The sequence below is a fragment of the Zootoca vivipara genome, chromosome 13 (genome assembly GCF_965207765.1).
Source record: "Zootoca vivipara chromosome 13, rZooViv2.hap1.1, whole genome shotgun sequence".
Lineage (NCBI taxonomy): Eukaryota > Metazoa > Chordata > Lepidosauria > Squamata > Lacertidae > Zootoca > Zootoca vivipara.
The window spans coordinates 6,439,404-6,467,151 of NC_142596.1; the positions used below are offsets into that span (position 1 = coordinate 6,439,404).

The 27,748-nt window shown below is 41.3% G+C and overlaps 1 protein-coding gene across 15 annotated transcripts in view; it reads right to left on the minus strand.

Moving 5' to 3' along the window:
* Positions 1-249: 249 nt before the first annotated feature.
* TCF12 (transcription factor 12) overlaps positions 250-27,748 on the minus strand; it is a 138,145-nt gene continuing 110,646 nt past the window's right edge. For 4 of the 15 annotated variants that reach the window (XM_088657206.1, XM_035131797.3, XM_088657205.1 and 1 more), the window contains 8 exons: positions 23,133-23,206; positions 21,273-21,344; positions 19,531-19,737; positions 12,771-12,885; positions 9,831-10,002; positions 8,091-8,323; positions 3,831-3,984; positions 250-2,419 (listed from right to left, as the gene is read on the minus strand). In XM_088657206.1, coding sequence (XP_088513332.1) covers positions 3,842-3,984; positions 8,091-8,323; positions 9,831-10,002; positions 12,771-12,885; positions 19,531-19,737; positions 21,273-21,344; positions 23,133-23,206 — 1,016 coding nt within the window. In that variant the 3' untranslated portion in view covers positions 250-2,419; positions 3,831-3,841. The remainder of the gene's footprint in view (positions 2,420-3,830; positions 3,985-8,090; positions 8,324-9,830; positions 10,003-12,770; positions 12,886-19,530; positions 19,738-21,272; positions 21,345-23,132; positions 23,207-27,748) is intronic. The other 11 variants (XM_088657204.1, XM_035131799.3, XM_088657207.1 and 8 more) reach the window with 5 other exon arrangements.

Below are 27,748 nucleotides of genomic sequence, written 5' to 3' on the forward strand. Positions count from 1 at the left end.
CCCCATAGGTCTTGGCCTTCACCATCCTACCCAATCCACAATCCGTGCCCTCCGCTCATATCTCGCCTGATCCACGATCTCCGCAGAGATCTCCCCACCAACATAAAACAGCCCAGTAGGGCCTACAGGGGGGTCTGAAGGGGGACTCTGAGGGCCCATTTAGGGCCTACAGGGACTCTGAGGCCCCATTTCTTATAAATCAAACACACAACAGCATAAGAAAATGTTAAAATAACTGATTTACAAAGGTTTTTTTTTTAAAAAAGATGGCACATTTATTGCTACATAAATGTTATATACATAGTGTTTTCTGTTACATTTGACAGAAAAAGTGTTGAACTTCTTTCTGCTGGTTGAAAAAGTTTATCAGTAACATCCTGAAATTTGACACAGGGTACAAATTTTCAATAAACCAACAATGGAAACCGGGTAACAAGATGAGAAGCAATTCATCTCGGACAAGTAGCTCTTACAATACTCCATAAGGTACTACACAGTATGCTAGAACCCTACTATGCTCTTACAATGCTATTGTAAATTTATGGTATTAATGGACAGGTTACGGTAAATAACCCTACATTTTTTACTACCTAATATAGTAAAATAAAGTAAGAAAATTTTTTTTACTGAAAACTTTTGATTTCAAAAATCTAGAAAGAGTAATATTTAGAATTCAAGACACTTTCTTACAAGATTATTGTATAAAAGACTAGCTACAGTGAAAAATAAGCCAAATGTTTTCTTTTTCTCTCTCTCTCTCTTTCTATTTTATGAAGGAAAGCTTCTGGGCATACCACAAAGTCTAACACAGCCAAGAGACAACAAGCTTGGAAGAAAAAGGTCAGGCAGTGGCAGGTGAGCACTTTCACATGTCATCATAAGCAAGAAGTTCATTGAGACAAGAAGCACTGAAATGAAGAACAAGGCCACAGAAGTTGGGTCAGGTGTTACTGGAGAACAGATAAACAATCCAGTCAGTCACTTCACAAACCAGTTGATTTTCTAGGAACCATCTAAGACATAATCTAAAATTCTTAAGCCTGTTGTAGCAACATTTTTGTTCTTTCAAATGTGGTGAGATTATTCAAATGGCTAGTTGATCTATTTCTTTAGTGAGTACAAGCAGATTGCAACCAGGAAGATAGTTAAGAAAGTTGTGCTTCCATTGTACCTTCCTCTCCGCCACACTCTGGGGTGCTACAGTGGAAGACAGCTTTTATGGAAGTTCAAAAGAGCTGGGATATCCCCAAAAGAGGGAGCAAGAAAGGAAGACTTAAGGACCATTCAGGTCAAGCTGCAGCATATTCCGAAATTGCTGATGCAGCTTATTTTCTAGGACAAAGAAGTTTGGCAAGAAGTTGATAGAATCCCATCCCAACCTTCTTTGCAGATAAACTAGATGATATTTTTTAAGCTAAAGTGTAAGGACAGACTGGCTGTTGCTCTTGTATCCCAGTGGTCAGATCCACTCACCCTACTTCTGCCACAACAAACTTCAGATCAGACTGCTCACCAGACTTTACAACAGGTAAGTAAGTATCCTTTGCATTTTAATATATTTTATGCTTACAACCATACTTACTGCTTAGAAAACAAAGCAATTCTAAGTTGGTTGTCCCCCCCCCCAATTTACAGTTCACATTGCAAGTTATACTAGGAACCCCAACTGTCTAAGGGGTTTGAGAAATCAATAGTACATCACTTCTTTTCATTCCAAGAAACGCTGTGACCATAGTATGGTTCACGCCTTGCGCTTGGAACATGAACACCTATGCAAGAAGGAACTGTGCCTGAGAGGGCTGGCAAGCATTTAAAAATAAAAAGACATACTAAGGAAAACATGCATCAAACAGCCAAAGGAATGGGGAGAATGACAGAAGCCCTTGACCCTTCTTTCTTTTAGGACATTCACAAATATGCTGGGAATGTGAAGGGTTAGAAGTGTTTGTGGTTTTGCTCTCTTAACACCAACCTCTCAGCTGAACTCCCATCAGCTTTGAACAGCTTAACATTTCCCTTCATATTGTAGACCTTCACAGTTCCATTACAAATAAATAACAATTTGTAGTTACAATGCATTTGTCAATTCAGTTTAGGCACAAGGCAACTTCCACAGCGAGTGGAGGGATCAAAGAGTCTCTGATTGTGCTGGAGCGGCATGCTGCTTTCAAGAGGACAAGGAGGAGGAGGAGGAGGAGGAGGAGATGCACGGAACATTTCTTGTGCTGAAATTCTATCAGGAGGAGATGCTGTTGTCATCATCACCCTGATGCAGTTGGTCACCAGTTACTTTAACCATATAATTGCGTTTGGGTTTCTTGTGTCTCCTATCAGATGTGTCATTGTTCAATTTTGAGTCTCTGTCCTTGTGAAGAAAAGCAGGTCACCTTCTAGGTTTCCTCCCCATGTTTCTGGAATTCTGGTGTGAAAATCATAGAAGATATTAGCAACATGATGATGGTACCATGAATGTCTGCTAAATTTACTAATAGTTACAATTTTCACCAGCAAAGCCTGGCTGATCTGCAGCTGGCCGAAACACCAGCCAGCTCCAGCAAGCCATGTAGGACAGCATCCAGTTTTATGTGGAAGATCTGATTCTGTTTCTCTTGAAGCAGTTTATCCCAACGAGCCCATCCAAGAAACTAGGGGCAGATCCATACTAAACATTAAAATCATATCCAACACACATTTGGCCCCCCTCCCCCCAAATCCTGTGAACTTAAACTACAGCTCCCATGATCTGGGGGGGAAGTCATGTGCTTTAAAAGTGCACTGAATGTGCTTTAAATGTATAGTTTGGATCTGCCCCACATACAAACTGGTCTATAGCACTAGCCAATAGATCAAGTAGGAGTTGAAGTGGCTTGACTTGCTTCCGTTCTGTGTGGAGGCAGAGCAAAGTCAGCACCAAAGCATCAACCGTGCAAAGGAAAACACTCTACTCAGAAGAATCTCTCTGTCACGACAAGCTCATGGAGAAAATATGCCCAAGAGCCCATTTGCATTACCAGCTACTGGTCTATTTGCAGATGACCCCCTCAAAACTGGATGGACGATGGACACCTGCTGTAACCAAGACAGGCACGCAACAGAGACCATTCCTATACCAAGCAATCAGTCCAGTTTGCATGGACAGAATATTAGCCTTGGTCTGCCCCCTTCAAAACTGTTCTGTCTTCACAATATATACACACTTTGTGGTTAATCCTCACAGTGAGTTTTACAGTAGCACAAAACACAGGGAGAAGCTGGCATCTGTGCAAAGCACTTACTCACAAAACAAAGAGCCAGGTGATAAAATGCTTGGCACTCAGCTACTTTTGTGCAAAACTGAAGTAGCAAGGGGGAAAGTGAAGGACGCCATGATAACAAAACAGTCATGAGGGCCAGACAGGGAGCTCACTTGGATGCCTCTTCCACAGAATTGGTTCTTTTGTGATTGTTTTTAGTTGCATCCCTCCTCTCTCCCTGCTAAAAAGTGGTACAAGTGACTTATGCAAACACCTACACCGGCTGAAGATCTGGTGCTTCTTAAGGTGAGCTCTCAGTAGATTTTTAGTAATGGCAAGTCCTAAAGGTGTTTGTTGAGTATTGCTATTCATTTTAACAAAACTATGTTAGATGTGGTAAAATGGTAAAGGACTTTATAGCATTTGAAAACAACAACTAGATCTGGGTCTCATGATGGCAATAGTTAAAACAAGCACAAAGGGTAGTCAACTCATTTTCATACTTTGACTATGTCTTGTGTCCTACACCCAAATTTCAATTTTGGGTATGCAAAAGAGCCCTTTCTGACTCACACAGATGTGAAATGTTCCCCTTACCTGGCTGATGTTTACATATGACCCATAGGGTTGGTAGTTTCACTAAGCCCAGGATGGCTTCCTGGATGTGATGCTGGTGGCTCTGCCGATACGGCAGAAACTTTTTCTTCTTCTCTTCTCTTAAGGCAGGCTGCTTTGGGGTTTAGGTTCCTCTCTAAGAGTAACATAAAAAACACCATCTCTATTAATGCATGAAAAGTATGGTTTTGATTGGTGATTAGCTCTCATTATGGAAGAAGCAAACCAAAGATTTATCTAAGTGGCATTATCAAGCACGCTGAACTCTACAGATAGTTCTTACAAATGTTTATTTATTCTAATCTAGATATGCCATCTTTCTGAGCCAAGTCATTGCAAGGCAGTTTATATAAGACAATTAATGACCAAAGCCACATTTGAAAGACATTGTTTTAGGATTCACCAATTTTGCACAAAACAACAGTTTCAAAAATAAAAAATCTATTTATCTGTTGCACCCCACCCCAACCAGGTAGAGAACCATCAGTCCACCAGAGAGTTCAGAGATAGCCTGGGAGGTTTCCACAGAAGATCTGATTCTGGTGTGGAAACTCATGATGCAAAACATAAGAACCATATTGATACACTGTTTTTCACATTTATACCCCAAATATGATTTCAGCCGGTCCCTGAGGCAGTACAAGTCACAACTAAAAACTTTTAAAACAGTATAGTGGTACCTCGTATTACAAACACCTCGGGTTACAGACTCCGCTAACCCGGAAGTAGTAACTTCGGTTAAGAACTTTACTTCAGGATGAGAACAGAAATTGCGTGGCGGCAGCAGGAGGCCCCATTAGCTAAAGTGGTACTTCAGGTTAAGAATGGTTTCAGGTTAAGAACGAATTAAGTTCTTAACCAGAGGTACCACTATTTAATAAAACCAACAACACCATGTTAAACATTTTTCATAAGATACTCCAAAGCACAATGGAGACATTGTGATGGGTTATTGGGTTGTTGTTTTTATTTTGATTATATATCTTGTGGTTTTATATTTTGATTTTGTTCTGTGAACTGCCCTAAGACCTCCGGGTATAGGGCAGTATATAAATTCCAATAAATAACCACCACTACCTGCTGAACCCAGCTGGTCAGTCCTTTACTGTTAGATGCAATTAGCCATATGTTGCAAATTTACTGTATTGTATGCTTGTTTGTTTGTTTTGGTAAGTTTTGGGGCTGTTTTAAATTTGGAAGTTTAAGTACATATATGTTGGGTTGGGAAATTGTTGTGGGATGGGCCAATGGCCGTAATAAATATCAATCAATCAATCAATGCAATTAGCCATGATGTACAACAGATGAGGTCTGACTAGTGGTGAATAAAGCAGAACTATTACTTTCCATGTCTTGAAAACTATGGTTTTGCTCATGAGGCTTAAAATTACATTAGCTTTTTTTGTATCTCTATCACACTAGTGACTCATGTGCAGCTTGTGATTGATTAAAACCTCAATAACCTGTTCAGATATACCAGTGTCAAGCTATTCTCCACCCTATATCTGTGTATTTTACTGATTTCTGGCTAAGTGCAGAAGTTTGCATTTGGTTCTGTTGAATTTCATTTTGTTAGTTTCGGCTTAGATTTCCATTTTGTCAAGATCATTTTGAATTTTATTCCCGTTCTCTACACTTGATCTTAGAGAATAGAATAAGCGATGCCTGTTTTGTGAGTTATTACTGACTCCTCCCAGTTTCATTTCTCATTTACAAATCTGTCAAGGATTCCATTCACCTGTTCATTCAAGTCAGCCTTCCTCAACTTTGTGCCCTCAAATATGTTTGAGACTACAACTTCCATAAATCACAACCAGCACAGTTGTGTGGCTCATCTGGAGGGCACCAGGTTGGGGAAGCCTGATCTAAGCCATTGATAAAAATACTGCTATTGAATATTCCATTTCTATGTTCAGCTGTTAATTCCGTCACTTCCAAGATAAACACTCTCATCCTTGTTTTCTTACAACATAACAGGAAAAAAGAATACAAAATGAGGCCCAAGTTGCTGGCATAAGCAACAGAACAGATGAGATGTCACTTGGTGATTTAGACCACTGAGCAGATATTAATGTTGACACCTTCTGCATCTCGAAGACATTTATATGCACACCCTGGAAATGCATCAGATGAGAAAGCACAATACAAAACGCAGCTGTGTCCAGCCGGCCCACAGGGAGAAATAAACAAGGGAGAGAGAAAGACATCCTCTTTAGTGGGAGATGGTGTGGCTCTGATGTCCGTTTCATCATTTATTTGACACAGATATAAAAGGAGTTGCATATGAGAGGTCAACAGTCGCTCCAGTTCGACAGGAGAATGTGATTATAAAGAATTGTGCTTATTTTATAACCCAACCCCAAGAGAGGACTTTTCAAGGTTGACATGGATATGGATTTGTTGCTAAGGGTTAACTCTGCTTCCAGTGGCAGCTGGTGCCCCCTCAAAGTCAGGCAAACCCCATAAGGATTATGATAAATGGACTTGACAGAATGCAATTTAAATAAAAAATTAGCGCCTATGGTTAGGATTTAAAGCACTCAGGGCACTGGTGTGCACACAGAGCTCAGCAGGAACATTCCTGACACGGAAGACAAGGGGACAGCCCTTCCTTGCACAGAGCTCCAGGCATGCAGCGGATCCTCCTTCTGTACACCCACACTGCAAACACCACCCAAGCTGAATTCATAATCATTAGCTAAGATTATCAATGTATTTTCAGTAGCATCTATCCTTTGCTTTCTTTATTCGGCTTTAGTATTTCAATTTGTAGATACCGGTATAGCCAAAGACCCAGAGGTTAAGGAGGACTTGGATTTGAGAGAGCAAGCTTAAATTCTCAGTGCAGCCACGAAGCTCCTAGCTTGCCTTGGGCAGGTAGATCAAAATCTCAAATTGCCTGCCTGCATCATGTGAACAGTGGTGGCTGGCACAACAGTGTTGCTCACCTGCCTTCCCAGCATGGAGGTTGCTGCTAAGGGAGCAGGGAGGTCAGTGTTGTGGGGGCATAGCTGCAGAGCCAATCAGATAATCCCAGGGCCATGTTCTGCACCTCGCCCCACCCCCCAGTTACCAGCAGCGACCTCTGCATTGGGCAATGCTACCCCACCCTGTTCTGCCAGCTACTTCTGCCTGGGAATAAGAATAATATTTCATGCCTGCAGTAACAGTGAAATAAGCCCAGACAGAAAATCACCACAGAGTGACTGCATGACAAGTGCCTGTTGAAGCCCTAGCACACAGTTTGAAGGAAGAATGAGGTACACAAACCAAAAAAACACACAAATGGGCCTACAAAGACTTTACTGCTGGGAAACATAAATTGAATTATAAAAGCAAAGCAATTATACAAAACACACAGCGCACAAATAGTATAACACTAATGGAGAAGAAAATACATGCTCCCCCCCCCGGCATGGCACTTTACCCCGTTTTTCCTGAAAAAGAGCCCCAATCATAACTGATAAAATGCTACCACATGCTTATAGAGAAGGGGGTCTGAGGCAGGGGGCTAATGGCCTTGGCTTAAAGTTACTGTGCTCTGCCCCAAGCCAACCCCAGAGGGTCCAGATCCCTGTGATGAACTGTGATTGATTGATTAAAAAAATATACCACTTCATTGTTAAAGAAATCTCTAAGCGGTTTACAACACTATTAAGCAGTATGTGATACATGGGCATTTTCTTGCCTCTGTCATATTTCTGGGGGACGGGGTGGGGTTTGGGGGAGAAGCAGATACAACAGCCTGGGCCCTTTTGTTAAAAAGCAATAAAATCTGTGTGTGTTCCCAGGTTTATGTTGAATCTTACTGAAAAAAGGAACTCTTACAAGTTATACATGCTCAGCTCTCCCACTAAATATGCTGAAACTCAAAAAGGGTTAGGTCTGGCTGGACTGAGCTCAGTTTTTCTATTTACAAGCTATCCTATGCACAACAGAGCTGGCAGTCACCCATGAGACTGTGGAATTGCACCACCCAGCATGAATGGGTAGATGGTGTATCCTGAGTGCACCACACCCACTTCACACAGCACTGTGCAGAAAGGCCTGTCAAAGTCCTGCCACTGCCACCTCTTGCCCACAAGGCAACATAGCCTGCCCTCCTTCTTCAGCCCTATCCCTCTTAGACGCAAATTAGAACATGGCTTAAGGAATGACGTTCACACTTGGATGAAGAAGGCAACACAAAAACTGGGACAAAGAGGGAAAGAAGAGACACATGCTCCACCCAGCCAAGCTCACCTCTGACTTGCTGCTCGAGACTGAGGATGACTGCCACAGCCTGGTGAAGAATAAGCAGCTTGGTCTGAGGTTTCTCACTCTTCAGATGAAGTTGACACATCCGGCCCAGCTCTTTGAATGCTTCGTTAATATCTCGGACGCGCAGGCGCTCACGAGCGTTGTTGGCCATCCGCCTCTCTCGCTCCCGCTCCAGCTTTTGTTCGGGATTTAAGTCCTCATCTTCATTAATGCTGCTGTTGGAACACAAGCAGGCAAAGTGCCTGGAGTAAGCACCCTGGCAATCATCCCTGTTCATATCATATCACAGAACTTTTTACTGCTGCATGCATTCCCCCTTTTCAAGTGTCTTCCATGCAAGGAAGTGGCTTCTGCAAACCAGAATAATGAGCCCTAATTTCTCACTCTAACCCCCCCCCCCCGGGCTTTTGCTACTTTTGGCCAACCTATCTCTCACACAAGTAGAACATTTTCATGAATAGTGTAGCCTGTCAGTGAGGGTTTGGCAACCTGAAGACAGTGTTCCAAAAATGTTACCAGAGTTGAGATCTGTGAGCACTTGGGTCCTGGTTTATGCAAGCATGTTGTGAGCAAGTTCACCCCAAAGTAATTAACAACAGAAATTACTGCCACCAAGGTGAATTTGCTGAAGTGATCCTTCTTTTTGCCTTACTAGTCATTTCCTCCAAACCAGAAGCAGATCTTTCAGAGGTCCACGCAGCTCACATGAACAGTTCAGGATGGAAGGTATAAACAACAAAGACTCAGTGCTTAATTAAGAATGACAGCTATCAGGAAGAGCAAAAAACACCTACACCTGGCAACTCACTCCTGACTTGAAAAGCTGCCCACTTCTCCATGTGAAGTACCTGTCATCCTTTGTGGTGTACCAGAAATGTTGTTGTTGTTTAGTCATTTAGTTGTGTCTGACTCTTCGTGACCCCATGGACCAGAGCACACCAGGCACTCCTGTCTTCCACTGCCTCCCGCAGCTTGGTCAAACTCATGTTCGTAGCTTCGAGAACACTGTCCAACCATCTTGTCCTCTGTCGTCCCCTTCTCCTTGTGCCCTCAATCTTTCCCAACATCAAGGTCTTTTCCAGGGAGTCTTCTCTTCTCATGAGGTGGCCAAAGTATTGGAGCCTCAGCTTCAGGATCTGTCCTTCCAGTGAGCACTCAGGGCTGATTTCCTTCAGAATAGATAAGTTTGATCTTCTTGCAGTCCATGGGACTCTCAAGAGTCTCCTCCAGCACCATAATTCAAAAGCATCAATTCTTCGGCGATCAGCCTTCTTTATGGTCCAGCTCTCACTTCCATACATCATTACTGGGAAAACCATAGCTTTAACTGGATGGACCTTTGTCGGCAAGGTGATGTCTCTGCTCTTTAAGATGCTGTCTAGGTTTGTCATTGCTTTTCTCCCAAGAAGCAGGCGTCTTTTAATTTCGTGACTGCTGTGTACCAGAAATAGTGGACCTTATTCTGAGGGGACAATAAAGGTCTTAAGGGCACTACCAGGAATGAGCCTGACAGTTTACATGAATTACTGAACCTTAGAAGACACCGAAAGAAAACTTCCATATTGAACTTTCCATTATTTGCACACTGAACTGACACCTGAAATCATATATGTGCTTTTTGATTATGCCCCCCCCCAATAGTTTATCACGCTAAGAGTTTTTCTCACCCCAGGCAGAGGGTACCGACAGAGAACCTGACCTCTGAGGAGTGGGCTGCTATACCTTGTTCTTCCTCTTGATGAGATTTTGATATCCTTTTGGGAGGACTCATCATCAGATTTCATATCATCAGAGGAGGCAGGTTCATGCGTGTTTTCATCTTTCTCCTTGTGCTCTGACTTGATCTCAGCCGGACCTAAAGCTACTGAGTGGTTTGGCAACCCAGATGACAGCACTGCATGCAAACACAACAGAGTGTAATTAGCAATAAGAAGACCACCACCTCCCTTATGTTTGTCCAAAGACAACCTGGCTAAGAAAATGGGTAGCAAGTGGCTCCCACCCAGATAAAGAAGACATAGGAAAATGTTGAAAAAGGAACTGAGATCAGGAGGAAGGTCATAAGGTAGTATTAGAAATCCCTCCCTTCTTTTGCTCTAAACATAAGTGTTTCAAGGTGGGAGGCTCTAATGTTGAGTCAATTAGCTGTCTGAAATAGCTACTTGATGGGTTGGGTGCATTTGTGTTTTGTGGGGAAGATGATGCAATTTTATATGACAGATAAAAAATGTTTGCTTTTTTTCACTTGAACTCCAACACTGATGCTTTTATTGGCTGCTCAACATGTCACCCATTAGACTTTTTCCCTGATAAAAAACCCAAAAAACTTGCAGTTTTCAGTTAAGAATCTCTCACAATTCCAGAAAACCTTTGAAATGTAATTGCTGTCTACAATAAATTAGAGGTCCATGCCAGAAGAGAAGAAATTTAAGACCGTACTTATTTCAGCAAGTGTCACAAAAGACCAGGACCAGTTCACAACAACTCTGAAGTGAGAAAGAGAGCCTCTGGGAACTCTGCTGGATACTTCTGGCTTGCCCCTATTTTGGCTTCAAATAAGTGATCATGTAAAGCCCTTGGCAATAATAATTATCCCTCCAAAGACAAAAACAAATTGCTTTGGGAGGGGGAGGCAGGAACTCTTCCAGATTCCAGTCCCCTTGCCCTGCTAGCATTATGTGCATGTCTCAAGTGGATTGTGGAACTACCGTAAGTGTGGCTCTCATCCCAAACCCTTTTCAGTGCAACATGAATGGTTCTCATTTCCTCATATTCCTACTCTTGAGAACCTGAAATACATGGCACAGGTCCATATGCACTGCCTCCTGCAGCAGACTCATATTAAGTGATCCTTGTGGGGATATAACCTCTCCATGGTGCCCTACTGTCTATGGGCAATGTTGAGAGAATAAAACTTTTCTGCGATGTACCTAATAAGTGATCCTGTGTACTGCAGGTTGAAAGGCAAAGGGTAAGAAATTTCCTCTGAGAGAATTAATCAGTATTCACATGATATGGGGCAGGGGGTAGGGTGGGGAACAGAGATCCTATTACCTGTAAGAGTAACGACTCTTGGTGTTCACCAAGCACACAGACTATCATTCTTTTCAGGACCCACAACCCAAATCACTGTGCTTTGGATTTATAAGAAATATTATTTTAAGAGACCATTTGGAGAATTGTTGGCAAACACCATATGAATAAATCAGGAGCACAATGGGAGGCCCTCGTGCACTGTGGCTGCAAGTTCCAACTGGTCCAGAAAATGACACATTCTACCCTCTCTGTGCATAAGACCTACTCAAAGAACCCTCCTGTGGTACTGTTCATTTTACTGTGTGACCTAAAGGAAAAAAGGAGGGAATCCATCCATTCAGGCCAGCAAAACTTCTCATGCCTTAGCTTGTTTCAGCTGAGAACTGAAAAGTGCTCTTAAATGTACCTGCTATGAATGGGTGTGTTCTGCCAAGGCTGGGATATCAGTTCAGCTTGTTACTATATAAACATCATTTTTAAGAACAGGAAGTGCTACACAAGTCCATTTCAGATTATAGGGAACCACTTCTGCAGGGGGAAAACTATCTCCAAAAGTGGTTGTGCAGATTTAATCCCCTTCTTTAAAAATTTAGTAGATAGGCCGACACATCATGCAGTTTGGAAAGACAGACAACTATTATGGGATATGCTACATTAATTTACTAACTTGCATCCACATGGCCGTGTGTGTGTGTGTGTGTGTGTGTATGCTTAAGCAGAAGTGGGGAACTTCCAGCATGCACATCAAATTTAGCCTAACTAAACTCCTCATTTGGCCCCCAAGGCCATTTTCGCCAAGCCATGCCCATGTGCCCTACACCTGATGTCATGTGTGGAGCAGGTAAGGGTGGGGCTAAAAGAGGCATCCCACAATCAGCTGGTTGTTAGGCTTTTGGTAAGCGTATTACTGATTGAGAAGTATGTGCAAAGTACTTTGCAATTATTGTGCTCAGCACTGCCCAAACACCAACTAGAGCAGAGCTTTCCAAACTGTGTGTTGTGACCTGTTAGTGTGTCAGATGCAATGTGTAGGTGTAACCCCTCTTTAAAGGGTTAGTTTAACCTCCAGTTTGCTAGTAAAACTGAATTACTGTGAATTTTTTTTACTAAAAAGTGTCACCAACATGAAAAGTTTGGAAAGCTCTGAACTAGAGGGTTTACAAAGCACCTTGTACAGCAATTCTGAAGCACCCAACAATCAGCTGGGTGCTTAGTAAACTCTGCACAAGGGTTATGCTTTGACAGGTCCTGTCTACTTATCAAAGATGGTCTGCACAGGTGGGGTGGGGAGAAGATACAAGATCTGGCTTACAGGGATAAAAATGTTTCCCATCACTGTTTAAGACAGGTAGACAAACATTGCCAAAGCATGCCTGGGATCACAACAAACAGCAACCCAAATACAAGTTTTTAGGGAGAGGAATCAGTGGGGTTTACATGAAGAATTTTACTGCATATCACAAAGATTCCTCCAGCTACAATATATTTCTCGTTCATGAAGGGACAATTAAATACAGCCAGGTTTGTAGATTAGACTCCCTAGGATGCTTAGATGGACTAGTTACCCAGAGTCCTGGGTTAGAAAAAATCCAGCTGGAATTCATCTTACCTCTGTACTCTTCTTACCTCTGTAGCTTTCTTGTGCTTTGTGGTTTAGTTCAGAATTCTGAGCAGAAAGGGCACTGGACAATCCCGAATGATTGCCACTGAGGCTGACGCTGTCTTCTCGGTGCGCACTGACCTGGGACAAAAAAAAGCACAATCACAGATAATCAGTCAGGCAATAGAAGCAGTCAACCCAAGGTCTTTCTGAGGCAGTGGCTCCTAGCACTGCTGACACAGGTTCTTCAACTGGCGGAACGGGGAATGAGTAGTGAGGTGGTTATGTTTGCTGATGATACTAAATTGTTCAATAAAACAAAAAGTGATTGTGAAGAGCTCGGAAAGGACATATCCAAACTGACCAAATGGGCAGTAAAATGGCATTCAGTGTAAATTCAATGTAAACAAGTGTAAAGTGACGTATGTCATGGCAAAAAAATTAATAAATCATAATTGCACAAACAAGATAATGGGATCTGAACTGGCAGTGACTGACCAGGAATGAGACCTTAGAGTAAAAGCAGAGAGCTCAACAAAGATGTTGACCCAGTGTGCAGCAGCTGTGAAAAGGGCAAATTTCACGCTGGGGTTAAGAAAAGAATTGAATTTGGAATACTTTGTAAAGTTGCAGTCACCTCATCCCAAAAACAAGACTATAGTTGTAAAATGTTCAGAGAATGATAAAGAGATAACAACTCCCTGCAAGGAAAGGTGGCAGCATTTTGGGCTCTTTAGTCCAGAGAGAAAAGGCAAATAAGAGGTGACATGATAGGCGTTTATAAAATTATGTATGGCATGGAGAAGGAAGAAGAAAAGATTTTCTTCTTGCATAGCACTAGAACTTGTGTACATTCAATAAAGCTGAATATTGGAAGATTCGGGACAGAAGAAAGTACTTCTTCACATCCTACATAGTTAATCTCCTATTGAATTTACACAACAAGAGGTAGTGATGGTCACCCAATTAAATGGCTTCAAATTCATGGAGGACAAAGCTATCAGTAGCTACTAGGCATGATGGCTATGCTCTGCCTTCACAGTCAGAGACAATAATGTTTCTGAATACCAGCTGCTGACAAGAGAGGAAAGTGCTGTTGTGCTTGAATCCTGCTTGCAGTTTTTCCACAAGCATTTGGTTGGCCACTGTGAGAACAGGATGCTGGATTAGTTGGATCTACCAGGCTCTTCTCATGTTCTTATGCTCATGCTGCCAATGCAGAGTTATGGCTCCCCTCCTATGACACAATGCTTCTACCGTTAATTGAAGAAGATTCAAGAGAAGTGAAATTAAAAGTACCATAAATGGGAAGGGAAATAATATCACTTCACACAGCCAAAGTCCTATTCTTATTCTTATTAGAATTTATATACCACCCTATACCTGCAGGTCTCAGAATATAAAGCCACAAAGTACACAATCAAAATAAAAACAACAAGCACCCAATAACCCCCCCCCCCCAAAAAAAACCCCAACACATTTTAAAATGGCATAGGATGTCAATCAAATAAACTAAAGGCCTGGTTAAAGAGGAACTTTTTTGCCTAGCGCATAAAGGTGTATAATGAAGGCGCCAGGCGAACTTTCCTGGGGAGAGCATTCCACAGACGCGGAACCACCGCAGAAATGGCCAGTTCTCATGTTGCCACCCTCTAGATATCTCTTGGAGGAGGCACACAAAGAAGAGCCTCAGAACATGATCTCAGGGTCCGGTTGGGTTCATATGGAAAGAGGCGGTCCTTGAGGTATTGCGGTCCTGAGCAGTTTAAGGCTTTATAGGTCAAAACCAGCACTTTGAATTGGGCCCGGAAAATAATTTGTAGCCAGTGAGGTCAGACCAGGATTGGTGTAATGTGCTCAAACCGTCTTGCTCCGGTCAGCAACCTGATCTTGCAACAACAACCATTTTATTATTTGTACCCCACCCATCTGATGGGGTTGCCTCAGCCGCTCTAGGCAGCTTCCAGCATATACAAAAGCATAATTAAACATTAAAAGCATTAAATATTAAGCACTTCCCAATACAGGGCTGCCTTCAGCTGTCTTAAAGGTTGTAACATATCTCAAGGGTTGAGAGTTGGGTTGTACGAGTTTGTCTCCTCACCCCTCATGAGAGATCCCTTCTTGCAACATCAGTATCAATATCATACATTTTTTGCTGATTTGCTGCCAGGATTGCTGACATGCTTCACAATGAACCCTTGGTTGCTGGCACTGGAAGGCCTATGCTAATAAGTTTGGCAGGTCAAAGGTCATCCCCCCACCCTTTAACACACGTATTCATTGGAAAAGGAACAACAAATGCAAACCTAAAGGGGGGGGGCGTGCAATCAAGCACTACTATAGTCTAGAGATGAAGCTTTTTTATAGGAATAAATAGCAGAGAACAGCAGCTAACAGATTAAGCCTTTAATTAAATAGGTTTATTGCCCACAGTTACACATGAGAACCCCTGCTTTTCAATAAATCCTTCAAGCCTAGTAAACTGCTGAGCTTTGAATCTCTCCTGAGTAATTAATGCAGCTTTTCCCTTTAACATTTAGTGTGGGTTTTACTGAGACAGAGATAAATACCCTTATGCAAGTTCATGCTTTAATTTACTGTTTCCTGTGAACTCCAATTCATCCTGATTTGTTGTATTACTTTCCAAATGCAAGATTCTTCCACAAAGACAGATGCAAACTAATCAAATATTTTCTAGTTACAGGTAGGTAGCAGTGTTGGTCTGGCATAGTCGAAACAAATTCCCCCCCCCCTTCCAGTAGCACCTTAGAGACCAACTAAGTTTGTCATTGGTATGAGCTTTCATGCGCATGCACACTTCTTCAGATACACTGAAACAGAAGTCTCCAGTCTTATTTTCCTTTTAACATAGAACCGTGCCTCAGGTTAGTGTAAAGTTTCACAATAATATCAATAGTCACCAGATAGAAATACAAACAATATGAAGAAAGTGTGAAACTCTCCAGAGGTGGACGGTTAAGAATAAAACTTTGTTGAATTCTGCTCTAGAAGTTTAGTATATCTATATTCTAGTTATGCTCAAATCCAAATAACATTCAAGCTGCTAATCATGAGATGTCTTAAGGGCAAAGTAGCCACAGAATGTTATTAAAATTTGATTGTTAAGACAATGTCCAAACCTAACAGCTACCAGATTCTTGATAATGTTAAAATCTAAGACTAATCTAACAATGACAGACAGATCAGATCTTAGATTCAGAAAACAGTCTGGAAACTTTGAAAGTGAAGTTGAACTTCTAGAAACATATTCAAGAAAATAATTTAATAGACATTCCTGGCAAAATATTTACACAGCAATGTAAGACATAGAATCATAGAATTGTAGAGTTGGAAGGGATCCTAAGGATCATCTAGTCCAACCCCCTGCAATGAAGGAATATGCAGCTGTCCCATACAGCGATCAAACTTGCAAGCATGGCATTCTCAGCACCATGCTCTAACAAACTGAACCATCCAGGCATGTTAACCAAGTACAATATCAAATCAACTTAAACAAGTTCTCAGGTTGATGAACTAAACCACATTAGATCATCAACTGAATTCAAACAGTTACTTTCTTAATAAGATACTTCAGGAAATATTAATTTTTGTAATTTCAAAACATGGCCAGAATGTTAACTTTGCAACAATATTGGCAGTGTTTAGACATCACACTAAACCACAGTTTAGAGCAAACCTAGTCTGGACTACTCAACCCTCACTCTAATGTAGCAATCCTAAAGTAATTGACACTGAAGCCAGTAGGTTTCACATCTGATCAAGGTGACAAAAAAAGAGAGCAAAGGGCAACTCCACTGTTGAAAACAATCCTGGCATCCAACAAAATGAGGGCCCATTTAAGGGGGCACTTCCATGTAGGCAAAGCCAAGCCTATGAACACAGGATCAAGCATAAAGAACCAAGTGTCTCCCATGCATCACAGATTTTTGAGGGGATATTTACTGAGACCTTATCGTGTGCAACATGAAACACCAGCAGGAACACTGGCACCCCCTGCACTATACAGTGGTACCTCGGGTTACAGACGCTTCAGGTTACAGACTCCGCTAACCCAGAAATAGCACCTTTCGTTAAGAACTTTGCTTCAGGATGTGAACAGAAATCGCGTGGCAGCGGCGGGAGGCCCCATTAGCTAAAGTGGTACCTCTGGTTAAGAACAGTTTCAGGTTAAGAACAGACCTCCAGAACGAATTAAGTTCTTAACCCAAGGTACCAATGTACATTTCTTGCAGAGGACCGAGAAAAGTACGGCATGTTCAAGCAGCTTGCAAAATAGGACTCTAACTTGTTATTGAGTACCGAGTACAAAAGGAAATATGTCAAAGTATAGAGAGACAGCCAACTTACTTGGAAGTGCTCAACACGTCTGGCAAGAGAGCTAGTGAAGGACTCTGCTTCCTACTTCAGCTTAAACTTATTCTAGTTCATGCCAATGCCAGGCTTTTCCCAAAAAGCACAACGGAATCTAACATTAATGTATGCTTCCAAACATTAAATAGAAAGCAAAATGGTGGGTTGCTTTTAAGATTTAAAATGTTCATTGAGTAAAGAGCAGAGAAAGTGTAACAACCAGCACAACAGAAAACACCAAAACAACAATTAAGCAGAGATGCAGGAAATGATTTTTTTAAAGCTGGCAGAAAACTTAAGCAAGTGTTACAATAAAACCATGCCTGGTTATGCAAGTCATAAAAAATAAGACTTACATTACTCATTTCCTTGTTTCTTCTGCCAAGGACATTTTCAAGGAAATTTAATTATTTTTTGTAAGAGTTAAGAAGTTAAAATGAGCTGCAATGGGATGTCCAAAATATATTGCTAAAACTTAATGAACTTTTTTTTGGCCAAGGTTTACTCAGAAGGGCAAGCTTTCCTATTTTATCACTGCTTCAGTCAGCATACACGATCTTCCCCAACGTAGTGCTCTCCAGATGTTTAGAACTACAACTCCTTTCAGACCCAGCCAGCATAGGCTTTGTCCTATGCATTCTATTGGCTGAGAGCAGTCAGAATTTCATCAACAAAAATTATATGGAGAAGAAACTACTAGGCACCCATCCCTCACTCAGGCCAAGGTATTCAGACTGCTCAGCTGTGGATGATGCCTCCATATCCGACTGGTGAACCCTCTACAGCAGGGGTCCCCAAACTCTAAGGCCCGGGGGCCGGATGCGGCCCAATCACCTTCTAAATCCGGCCCGTGGACAGTTCAGGAATCAGCATGTTTATACATGAGAGAATGCGTCCTTTTATTTAAAATGCATCTCTGGGTTATTTGTGGGGCCTGCCTGGTGTTTTTACATGAGTAGAATGTGTCCTTTTATTTAAAATGCATCTCTGGGTTATTTGTGGGGCATAGGAATTCATTCATACTTTTTTCCCCCAAAATATAGTCCGGCCCCCCACAAGTTCTGAGGGACAGTGGACCGGCCCCCTGCTGAAAAAGTTTGCTGACCCCTGCTCTACAGTTTCTTCTTAGAGAGCTAGAATGAGAAAACCTTGGCTCTTCCTCCCTGGTGCTTCGGAGGTGATGAGAGGGGTAAGGAGGTTTGGCCTTGTAACATTATTACTTTCATAATGTTATATTTGATTAAGAGCTATACTCGTAATGTTCACCAATATTAGCATGTCTTCTTGCACTAGTCAGCCAGCCCAGCAAATCTGAGGACATTTTCTATCACCACTGAAGACAATCCTATCAAGACCCACCAGTCTGTTTCTCCCTTAGTACCTATGACAGTGATGGGCAACCTTTTGAGCTTGGTGTGTCAAAATTTGCAAAAAAACTGAGCATAACTCTGATGTGTGAATGGAAAAAGTGAAAGTCATTCTGTTACCCCTTCACCAACTACTTTGATGGGAGGTGAAATCCTGCCTTCATTAAGAAATACCCAGCTGTGAACCTGTTTAAAAGGAAACATTCTCAGAATAGCCAGCAGCTTTGAAAATCATGCTGTAAACAAGTCAACCTAAACTGTTTGAGGGGAGAAATGAACAGAAGCAAATCTGTGGTATCCTTTTCTTACACAATGATTTCAGTGTCTGACTCTGATTCATGGCTGTCTTAAATCCAGTTTATGTAGAATGATTTATATATGTATTAATGAGAGTGAGGTATTTCTCTCTTCTGGGGATGAGGGAGAAGATTAGTCTAAGGACTTTGCTTTCCCATTGTTACATAAACTACAGCTGTGCTCAAAGTCATTACATTTACATTCTGAGTTTGGGCACAACCTGGTTTCACATACCAGCAGCTTCTTTCCAGGCTTGTTTGCCAGCATCTGTTACTAGAAGCTGGTTGCATTTCATAACCATTTTTCCAACCCAGAACACTTGAGACCAATTCCATCCTCCTTGACTGCTTTCCCAGTTCAATCTCCATGTTTGCTACTTCAAGCAGAACATGGGCTGCCAATTATTAAACATCTGGAAAAATCATATGTATAAGCTCAAGTACTATTAGCAAAAGTCTCCGGTTTCTGTATCGGTCAAAGCAGCAGGATTTTACGGAGCGTTCACCAGGCGAACCACTTTAGCTGTTCCCCTCTTTCTGCCCTCCCTTCCCCACTCTCTACATTCCTTCCAAATGGGAACTACCAGCAGATGCATCAGGCTGCCATTTCTTCTTCCACAATCACTATCACTAGTTTGGTTTCTTGCAAATGTTACTAATGTGTAACATCAAATCTTCAAGCTTCAATTCTACTAAAAATTAAATCAAGAGTCAGTTTAACATATTCAGTAGATAAAATAGCTACTTACTATTGAGGCTTGCCGACTGGTGGTTACAAGGCTGGATGCTCCATAATTTGAGTTCAAACTACTAACTGGCCCATTGTGGGAAGATCCCAATAAACTATGTATCTCTCCATGGGTGCTCGGCAGGCTTGTTGAAGGCCCCACCGCATGGCTCCTCAGCACATTGATGGCATCATCGAGTCTGTCCAAGCGATCCTCCATCCGGGACTGCTGTTAGGATTTAGAAGGAGCACAAAGGTCATTTATTGTACATATCTGCTAAATCCATTATATACTGTCATGCTTTCTACAATGGAAGACATGAAAGGCAAGTGGAATGCAATATCAAAAGGATTACAAACACAGCTAAGCAGCACTATAAACAAATAGGTGGGTAGTGGGGGCAGGTAGCTGATTGGAGAGGATGTGGAATTACTTCTGCCTAAAAAAAAGAAAATGATGTTTTTCAACATTAGGTTATTTGTAAGATTGATATTTTAGGATGCAACTTGAAGAAAAATCAGCAAAAATGTCAAAATCCCAATTTGGTTTTAAAAATAAAATTGCTGCATAATTTTGCTGAAATGAAATGTTGGCCTTTTAGTCAGCAAATGACTGGTGGAGTAGATAAAATACTGAAGGTAAAGGGCCCCTGACCATCAGGTCCAGTCGTGTCCGACTCTGGGGTTGCGGCGCTCATCTTGCTCTATAGGCTGAGGGAGCCGGCGTTTGTCCGCAGACAGCTTCCGGGTCATGTGGCCAGCATGACGAAGCTGCTTCTGGCGAACCAGAGCAGCGCACGGAAACGCCGTTTACCTTCCCGCCGGAGCGGTACATATTTATCTACTTGCACTTTGATGTGCTTTTGAACTGCTAGGTGGGCAGCAGCTGGGACTGAGCAACGGGAGCTCACCCCGTTTCAGGGATTCGAACCGCCGACCTTCTGATCAGCAAGCCCTAGACTCTGTGGTTTAACCCACAGCGCCACCTGGGTCCCTAAAATACTGAAGACCCAGGTACAAATCCAACCCACCCTACAAACTCCCTCCCAACTAAGCCACAAAGATAAAAAAACATCCCTAAGACAACTCACAGTCCTTTAGCCCTAAAACCCACCTCATTTGATAGCTGTGATAAAACAAACATTTTAGAAATTAATCTGAGCTCAATCCAATTTACATACCAAAAGGAAATGTGGATTTCTTTTCCCCCTCCTTTTTTAAAAAAGGAAGTTTGGATTTCTTATTTCAAGCTGTCACTATCCCAAAGAGCTCAGAACAGTATCTCAAAACTACCATCCTGTAGAGTAGGTGAGGCTGAAATAGTAGCTAGCATTAGGCTAAGTGAATTTTGTGGCAGTGTGGGGATTTTGGATCTAGATTTTCCGTATCGAAAACCAACACTCTAGCCACTGTACCGACTATGGTGTTTTACTGTCCTTAACTTAGGTTTATTGTTTATTTAAACAGAGTAGGCAAAAATCAGCTTAACCTTGGAAACTCTCCACTAAGTGACATAACAAAATGGTTGAAGGAAATGTGTTATCTACATCTTTCACCAAACTAGCACCCTCCACATGTTTTGGAGCACAAATTCCCCAAGATGGCTAGGACTGATAGGAGTTCTAGTCCAAAATATCTGAAGGGCAGCTGGTTAGCAAAGGTTGCCACACTATACTATATGGTATTTACTGCTACTTTAGGAAAGAATCTGTAAGTAGTGTTAACTGGAAAAATAAAAAGGCACCATCTAAAGAGAAATAGTACCTCACAGACATCCTTTAAGAATGACATAGCATCTTGCAAATGCTCGTGAAGTTGTTGCTCAACTCGGTTTTTCTGGCAAAGTCAAGACAGAACAAGAAGCAAAGCACAGGTTAAGTAATTTTAAAGAGGTGAGATCAACAGCTAGTATGTGTGACAGCCTCAGTGGTTAGTTAAGTTAATTCAACGAAGATTTAAATTATACTGAGAAATCAGAAGAGAAAATACTGAATACTGTAGTAACATTGGAAACCTAATTTCCACATACTGCTTACATTTATTAGTAAAATGCATGGCAGTAACAGAATACTCTTATTTGATAGTGGCATGATATTTTTTTTATCATTGTAGGTTTTCGTTCCACCCCCACCACCCCATTTCCTAACATTGTACTTACAGCTATACTTGATTATTGGTTGCCTGCAAATGAAAGTCCTCGGAATTCTGACCAAAGGCTATGTGCCATTTCTATGTAGCACACAACACAGAATAGATGAGAAAAGGGGCCTACTCATTCTAGCAATCTGTTTCTCACAGGGATAAACAGAGGCCTATGGGAATCTCACAGGCAGGCAAGGGGGCAACAAACTTCTCCTGGGGTTATTCCCCAACTGGTATTCAGAAGCATGCTGCCCCTGATCTTGGAGATAAAAGGTGCCATCATGACTGATAGTTTTATCCTCCATTAATTTGTCTAGTCCCTTTTAAAGCCATTCAAGTTGATGGCCATTACCATTTTGTTTGGTAGCAAATTCCATAGTATAACAATGTGTTGTGCAAACTAGTGCTTCCTGTTTGCATCTTCCACTATTCAGCTTTACTGGATGACCCTGGATTCTAGTTTCAAGAGGGAGGGAGAAAAATCTCAACAGCCACTTGCTTTACTTTTTTTGTTTACCATGGCATTTGCCATCTTTTCTAAACCAAAAAACTCTAAATGCAACTTTTTCTCATATGCAAGTTGTTCTAGTCACCTAATCACTTTGATTATCCATGCCCAAATCTATATTATTCTTGTTGAGATAAGTGCTCTGTAGATACGGCAGGTGTTAAAGAAATATCAGCGATGGAAGTCATAGCAACAGCGAAGGAAAGTTAGAATCCATCATCTCTATACCAATTTCCATATCAAATTATGAAACACTTATTTCCTAAATAAAGAGTTATCATACTTTTTTGTAGCAAGATGAGCAAGACATATTTTAATACTTTTCATAGAAACACAGAATAGTAGAAATGGAAGGAACTCCAAGGGCCATCATCTAGTCCAGGGGTGGCCAACTCTGAAGAGACTGCGATCTACTCACAGAGTTAAAAGTTGTTAAGCTTTTTTTTAGGGAGGAGGAAAGCCCCATTTTTAGGGGTTCGTGTCAAAGTTGTTGAGATTTTTTAGGAAGGAGGAAGACCCATTTTTTAGGGGTTCAGGTCAGAGTTGTTGAGCTTTTCTGAGGTAGGAGGAAAGCCCTCTTTTGGGGGATGAAGGGCTAAAATGTTGAGCATTTTTAGGGGAGCCAAAGTTGTTGAGCTTCTTTAGGAGGAGCCAGTGATCTACACAGATGTTCAGTGATCTACCGGTAGATCACGATCAACCTGTTGGATGTGCCTGATCTAGTCTAATCCCCTGCAATGCAGGAATCTCAACACACAGTCTCTCATCCAATTTGAAATCATACCAGACCCTGCTTAGCTTTGCAAATGTGCTAGCAGTTTTACTGCTGCACCAGTAGTTCCATTGTTATGACAGTTTCATAGTCAAACATTGAAGACAAAAAAAATGCAATAATTTTTTTTAAAAAGAATTTATTAAAATTAAAGTGCTATCTTTTGGCAATGAAGCCATATCTAGCTTTAAATAATTCTTACCAAAGAGTGCAGAGAATTTTCATAGTTTGGAGAGGAAGGGGCTTGTCCTCCAGTCCTTGACCACTGACTGGCACCTGTCAAAATCAACCAGAAGAAATTATGATGCAGGCAGGAGAAACAGAAAACAAAAACGGCAATTTACTGTAGTAAAGTGAAGTTCCACATCATTTGTAACACAAGACTTATTTGCTTCTAAAACTTGAGCTTTGGGAAGGACTGTAGCTCAGTGGCAGAGCACATGCTTTGCATGTACAAGATCCCAGGTTCAATCCCCAATGGGATCTCCAGGTAGAGCTTGGAAATCCTCCTTCCTGAAAACATGGAAAGCTGTTGCTGGTTTGAGTACACAATACTGTGTGCTAGATGACCTAGAGGTCTAATTCTGTATAAGGCAGCTTCCTATGTCCTAGAAATCTATCACAGATGCTGGGAGTTTCCTAGATAGTATGGTAGTTTCCCAAGAGAGACAAATATGCACCAACACAAATGTTATTTACTTATTTAGAAAACAATGGATGCTGCCCATCGAGAGGGAGGGGGAAAATCTTAGGGCAGTTTACAATAAAATAATAAAAGCAGATGGGGAAGCAATGAATATTCTAGTGCAGTTAGCAACTGAACATCTAGTGATGTTTCCCAAATGCTGGATACTCTTTGCCAGGGGTCAGCAAACTTTTTCAGCAGGGGGCCGGTCCACTGTCCCCCAGACCTTGTGGGGGGCCGGACTGTATTTTTTAAATTTTTTTGAATGAATTCCTATGCCCCACAAATAACCCAGAGATGCATATTAAATAAAAGGACACATTCTACTCATGTAAAAACATGCTGATTACCGGACCGTCCGTGGGCCGGATTTAGAAGGCGATTGGGCCGCATCCGGCCCCCGGGCCTTAGTTTGGGGACCCTGCTCTTTGCTATGACCCGAAATCGAGGCAGATGAAATAACCTCCTGAGAGCCTAACATGGAATAAGATCAGATTGGCATGAAATCATGAGTTCCTTTAATGAGCATGAATTAATTTAAATGAATGCAGCACTCAAAGCCAACATATTACATCAGAAAAGTTATGACTGACAAGTCCGACACTATGCCGAAAACAGGAATCCTATGTAGAAATGAGCCTTGTCAAAAGACTCCCCCTTGCACCACTTTCTTAGTGGTGGCTGGAAGCCATGTTAAGGAGGATGCTACAGAATCCTCAGGACTCCGCAACTGAAGCCTTCTGAATAAATGAAACAAAAACATTTTCTACCCAGACCCTGGAAAACTTCTCAACAAGAGAGATTCTCTCCTCTGTCTAACTTGTTTAATCACTGCCTCATTTTTATAGCCATAACACCATTTTGGGGAAAGACAGGCAATAGAATATATTACACTCCACACCTATTATAGATCAGGATTATTGTTAGGCTTCAGCATAACAGACACCAGCTCTCTTGTGTGGACATTTCACCAAGCAGCAAATGCAATACAGAGATTGCTATAACGTTTTGGTTTGTTTTTGTTTTTTGTATAAATTGTATGAACTATATACTTTAAGTTACATCATCCTGCCATTAGTTCTAATTCCTTGTTAAATAACAAATTTAAGTAAATTGGGCTTTCGTAAGTATTCTCTGTGTGTTGAACAGCTGTTCAACATTTACTTGGCAGCTGAGGCCCTATGGAAGCAATAGTATCCACTAAGAATGATGCAGCTGCCAAGAGTCCTTCTCCACACTTCTTACAAGCAACTCACAAGACTTCTTTAGAGTATTTTGTTTTAAGGGCACAATAATGTAACACCCACAGCATTCTCTCTTCTCTTTCCAGAACACAGCAGCAAGGAGTAGAAATTAAACACACACACACAGACTTCACAGAAACACTTTTTCAAAGGAAACTCAAGCTTTGTGCAGCATTATTAAAAGCAATCTCACTACCTTGTGTGTTGTTTATGCAAGGTTTTCCTGAAATGCCTCTAAATTCAAACAGGAATAGTACTAAGTGTTAGTCCTACTCAGGGTAGATCCACCGAACATGACTAAATTAGGTTAATTCCAATGAGTCTACTCTGAGTAGGACTAAGTTGAAGATAATATCGATTTTTGTAAGTTACTTCATTATAGAGCAATTTTAAGCAGCCAATTAACTAAAAAGTAGTACGACTCGTGCAACACGTTGGTGACAAATATTCATACAATAAATTCAAAAGTGATTATACATGATTTATCAGTCTTGTGAGAGAAATCCTTACAAAATGCCAGAGAGTATGGTATACATATCAAATAGGAACACCTTAGCCTCATAAGAAAACTTAAAAGGAATGCAACTGAGGAGAACGACTATAGAAAAGCAGCTGGGCAACTAAATAGAGCTTTAACTAATCGGGACTATCCTAATAATGTGTTACAGGAAGTGTTGAGACGCGCAAATAATCTAAACAGGAATGATTTACTTAAACCACGATCCGACCATAGTAATACAAAATCTACATGTCTTGTCACGGCTTTGGACTATACACCTTTGGCCAGCCATATGAAAAACATTATAAATAAACACTGGCACATAATCGAGGACATCCCTGGCTGTACAGATCCTCCCCTTTTGGGTTTGAGGAAACCAATTAGTTAGAGCTGATTGCCTTGAATTACCAACTATCAAAACAAGAGGCAACTTCAGATGTGCCAATTGCAATATGTGCACCTATAGCTTACAAGTCAAGGAAATCAAGAGTGTACATATGTGTTTTGCATTTACAATCAATTCAATAATTACTTGTAATTCTAAAAATGTCTACGCTGTCCATGCGATAAGATGTACACAGAAAACACGACGCATGCTCTAAAATTGCGCATAGGCGAGCACAGGTCGAGAATCTGCAATAAGGTTATGGAGGCTCCTTTAACACAACATTACCTCAAAATGAAACACAATGACACTGATTTACTATTTTTTGGGGGGGGATCTGGCAATTTGCCCCCAGGAAGTACAGTAAACAAGACAAGAAGCAAGATTAATATTTTTATTCAAAACATTACAGCCGATGGGACTGAACTCTGAATTTGACCTTTCAGTGTTTATTTAACTACAGTCATGGTAATTGAAATCTAACATGGTGTAAGTACTAGCAGTATCTTCTTTATCCTTTCCATCATCCTCTCCTACACTTCCTCATCACTAGGTTAACATCCAACACCTGCTGAGGAACCAATAATGAAATACTGTATTTATACCCGTAATAAAACAGGGTAACTTTGCTAAGCAAACCAGTCTCTTAAACTTAAGCCAAGAAAATGTATCTTCAATTATATATAAGTATGTATTTATAATTCTTTGTAGCAAATGTAATATTTTGTACAACGTATTTTTACTTTATATCTATCTTGTATTTACTTTGCATGTTCTGTGTATATAATCAAATGTTTAGAAGTGCATTAAGTTGATCCTAATAAGATTTTGTTTGAATTATCATTAGTTAATATCAATACACGTATCAATGCTTCGAGATTAGACTACTAAAGAAGCCTGGAAAACCACCTAGGGAGTAGGCTATCAGCCAGCCTCAGCAAACGGGCCCCACTGGGGGCGAAACAGCGGCCTTCTAATTACTCGGACTGCTAGGGCAAAACAGGTACAAAACGCCGGCACCCTGTCTACAACTCCACCACCACCCCACAGCTAGTGTGAACAACATCAAACTTACCTCTTGCTTAAATCTTTATGAACCCAATTAAAAAACAAAGATAACATAAAACTGAGTTAGGCACTTGGATAAATCTAATTAAATTAGATATTATAAGTTCATCTTGGTTTGAGTAGTTTGTAAATCTCTGTGGCATTTTGTAAGGATTTCTCTCACAAGACTGATAAATCATGTATACTGTAATCACTTTTGAATTTATTGTATGAATATTTGTTGCCAACGTATTGCATGAGTCGTACTACTTCTATCGGCAGCACAGATTACATTTTTTTCCCAATGAACTAAAAAGTAGCTAAATATGCTACCCTATGCATGCTGACTCAAAAGTAAATCCCATTGAATTAAATGTTTACTCTCAACTAAGCGTGTTTAGCATTGTAGCCCCAAGGTCTTTAAAATGTAGGTGTTTCTATTATCAAAAACAGCCATTATGATAGTTATATATTGATTTTGCTTCATTTAATTAAGATTAGGGAAACTGTGAAAGAACAAATCATGCTCTAGTTATCTCCCGCTTGGACTACTGCAATGCATTCTATGTGGGGCTACCTTTGAAGGTGACCCGGAAACTACAACTAATCCAGAATGCAGCAGCTAGACTGGTGACTGGGAGCGGCCGCCAAGACCATATAACACCGGTCTTGAAAGACCTACATTGGCTCCCAATATGTTTCCGAGCGCAATTCAAAGTGTTGGTGCTGACCTTTAAAGCCCTAAACAGCATCGGCCCAGTATACCGGAAGGGACATCTCCACCCCCACCGTTCTGCCCAGACACTGAGGTCCAGCGCCGAGGGCCTTCTGGCGGTTCCCTCACTGCGAGAAGCCAAGTTACAGGGAACCAGGCAGAGGGCCTTCTCGGTAGTGGTGCCCACCCTGTGGAATGCCCTCCCATCAGATGTTAAAGAGATAAACAACTACATGACATTCA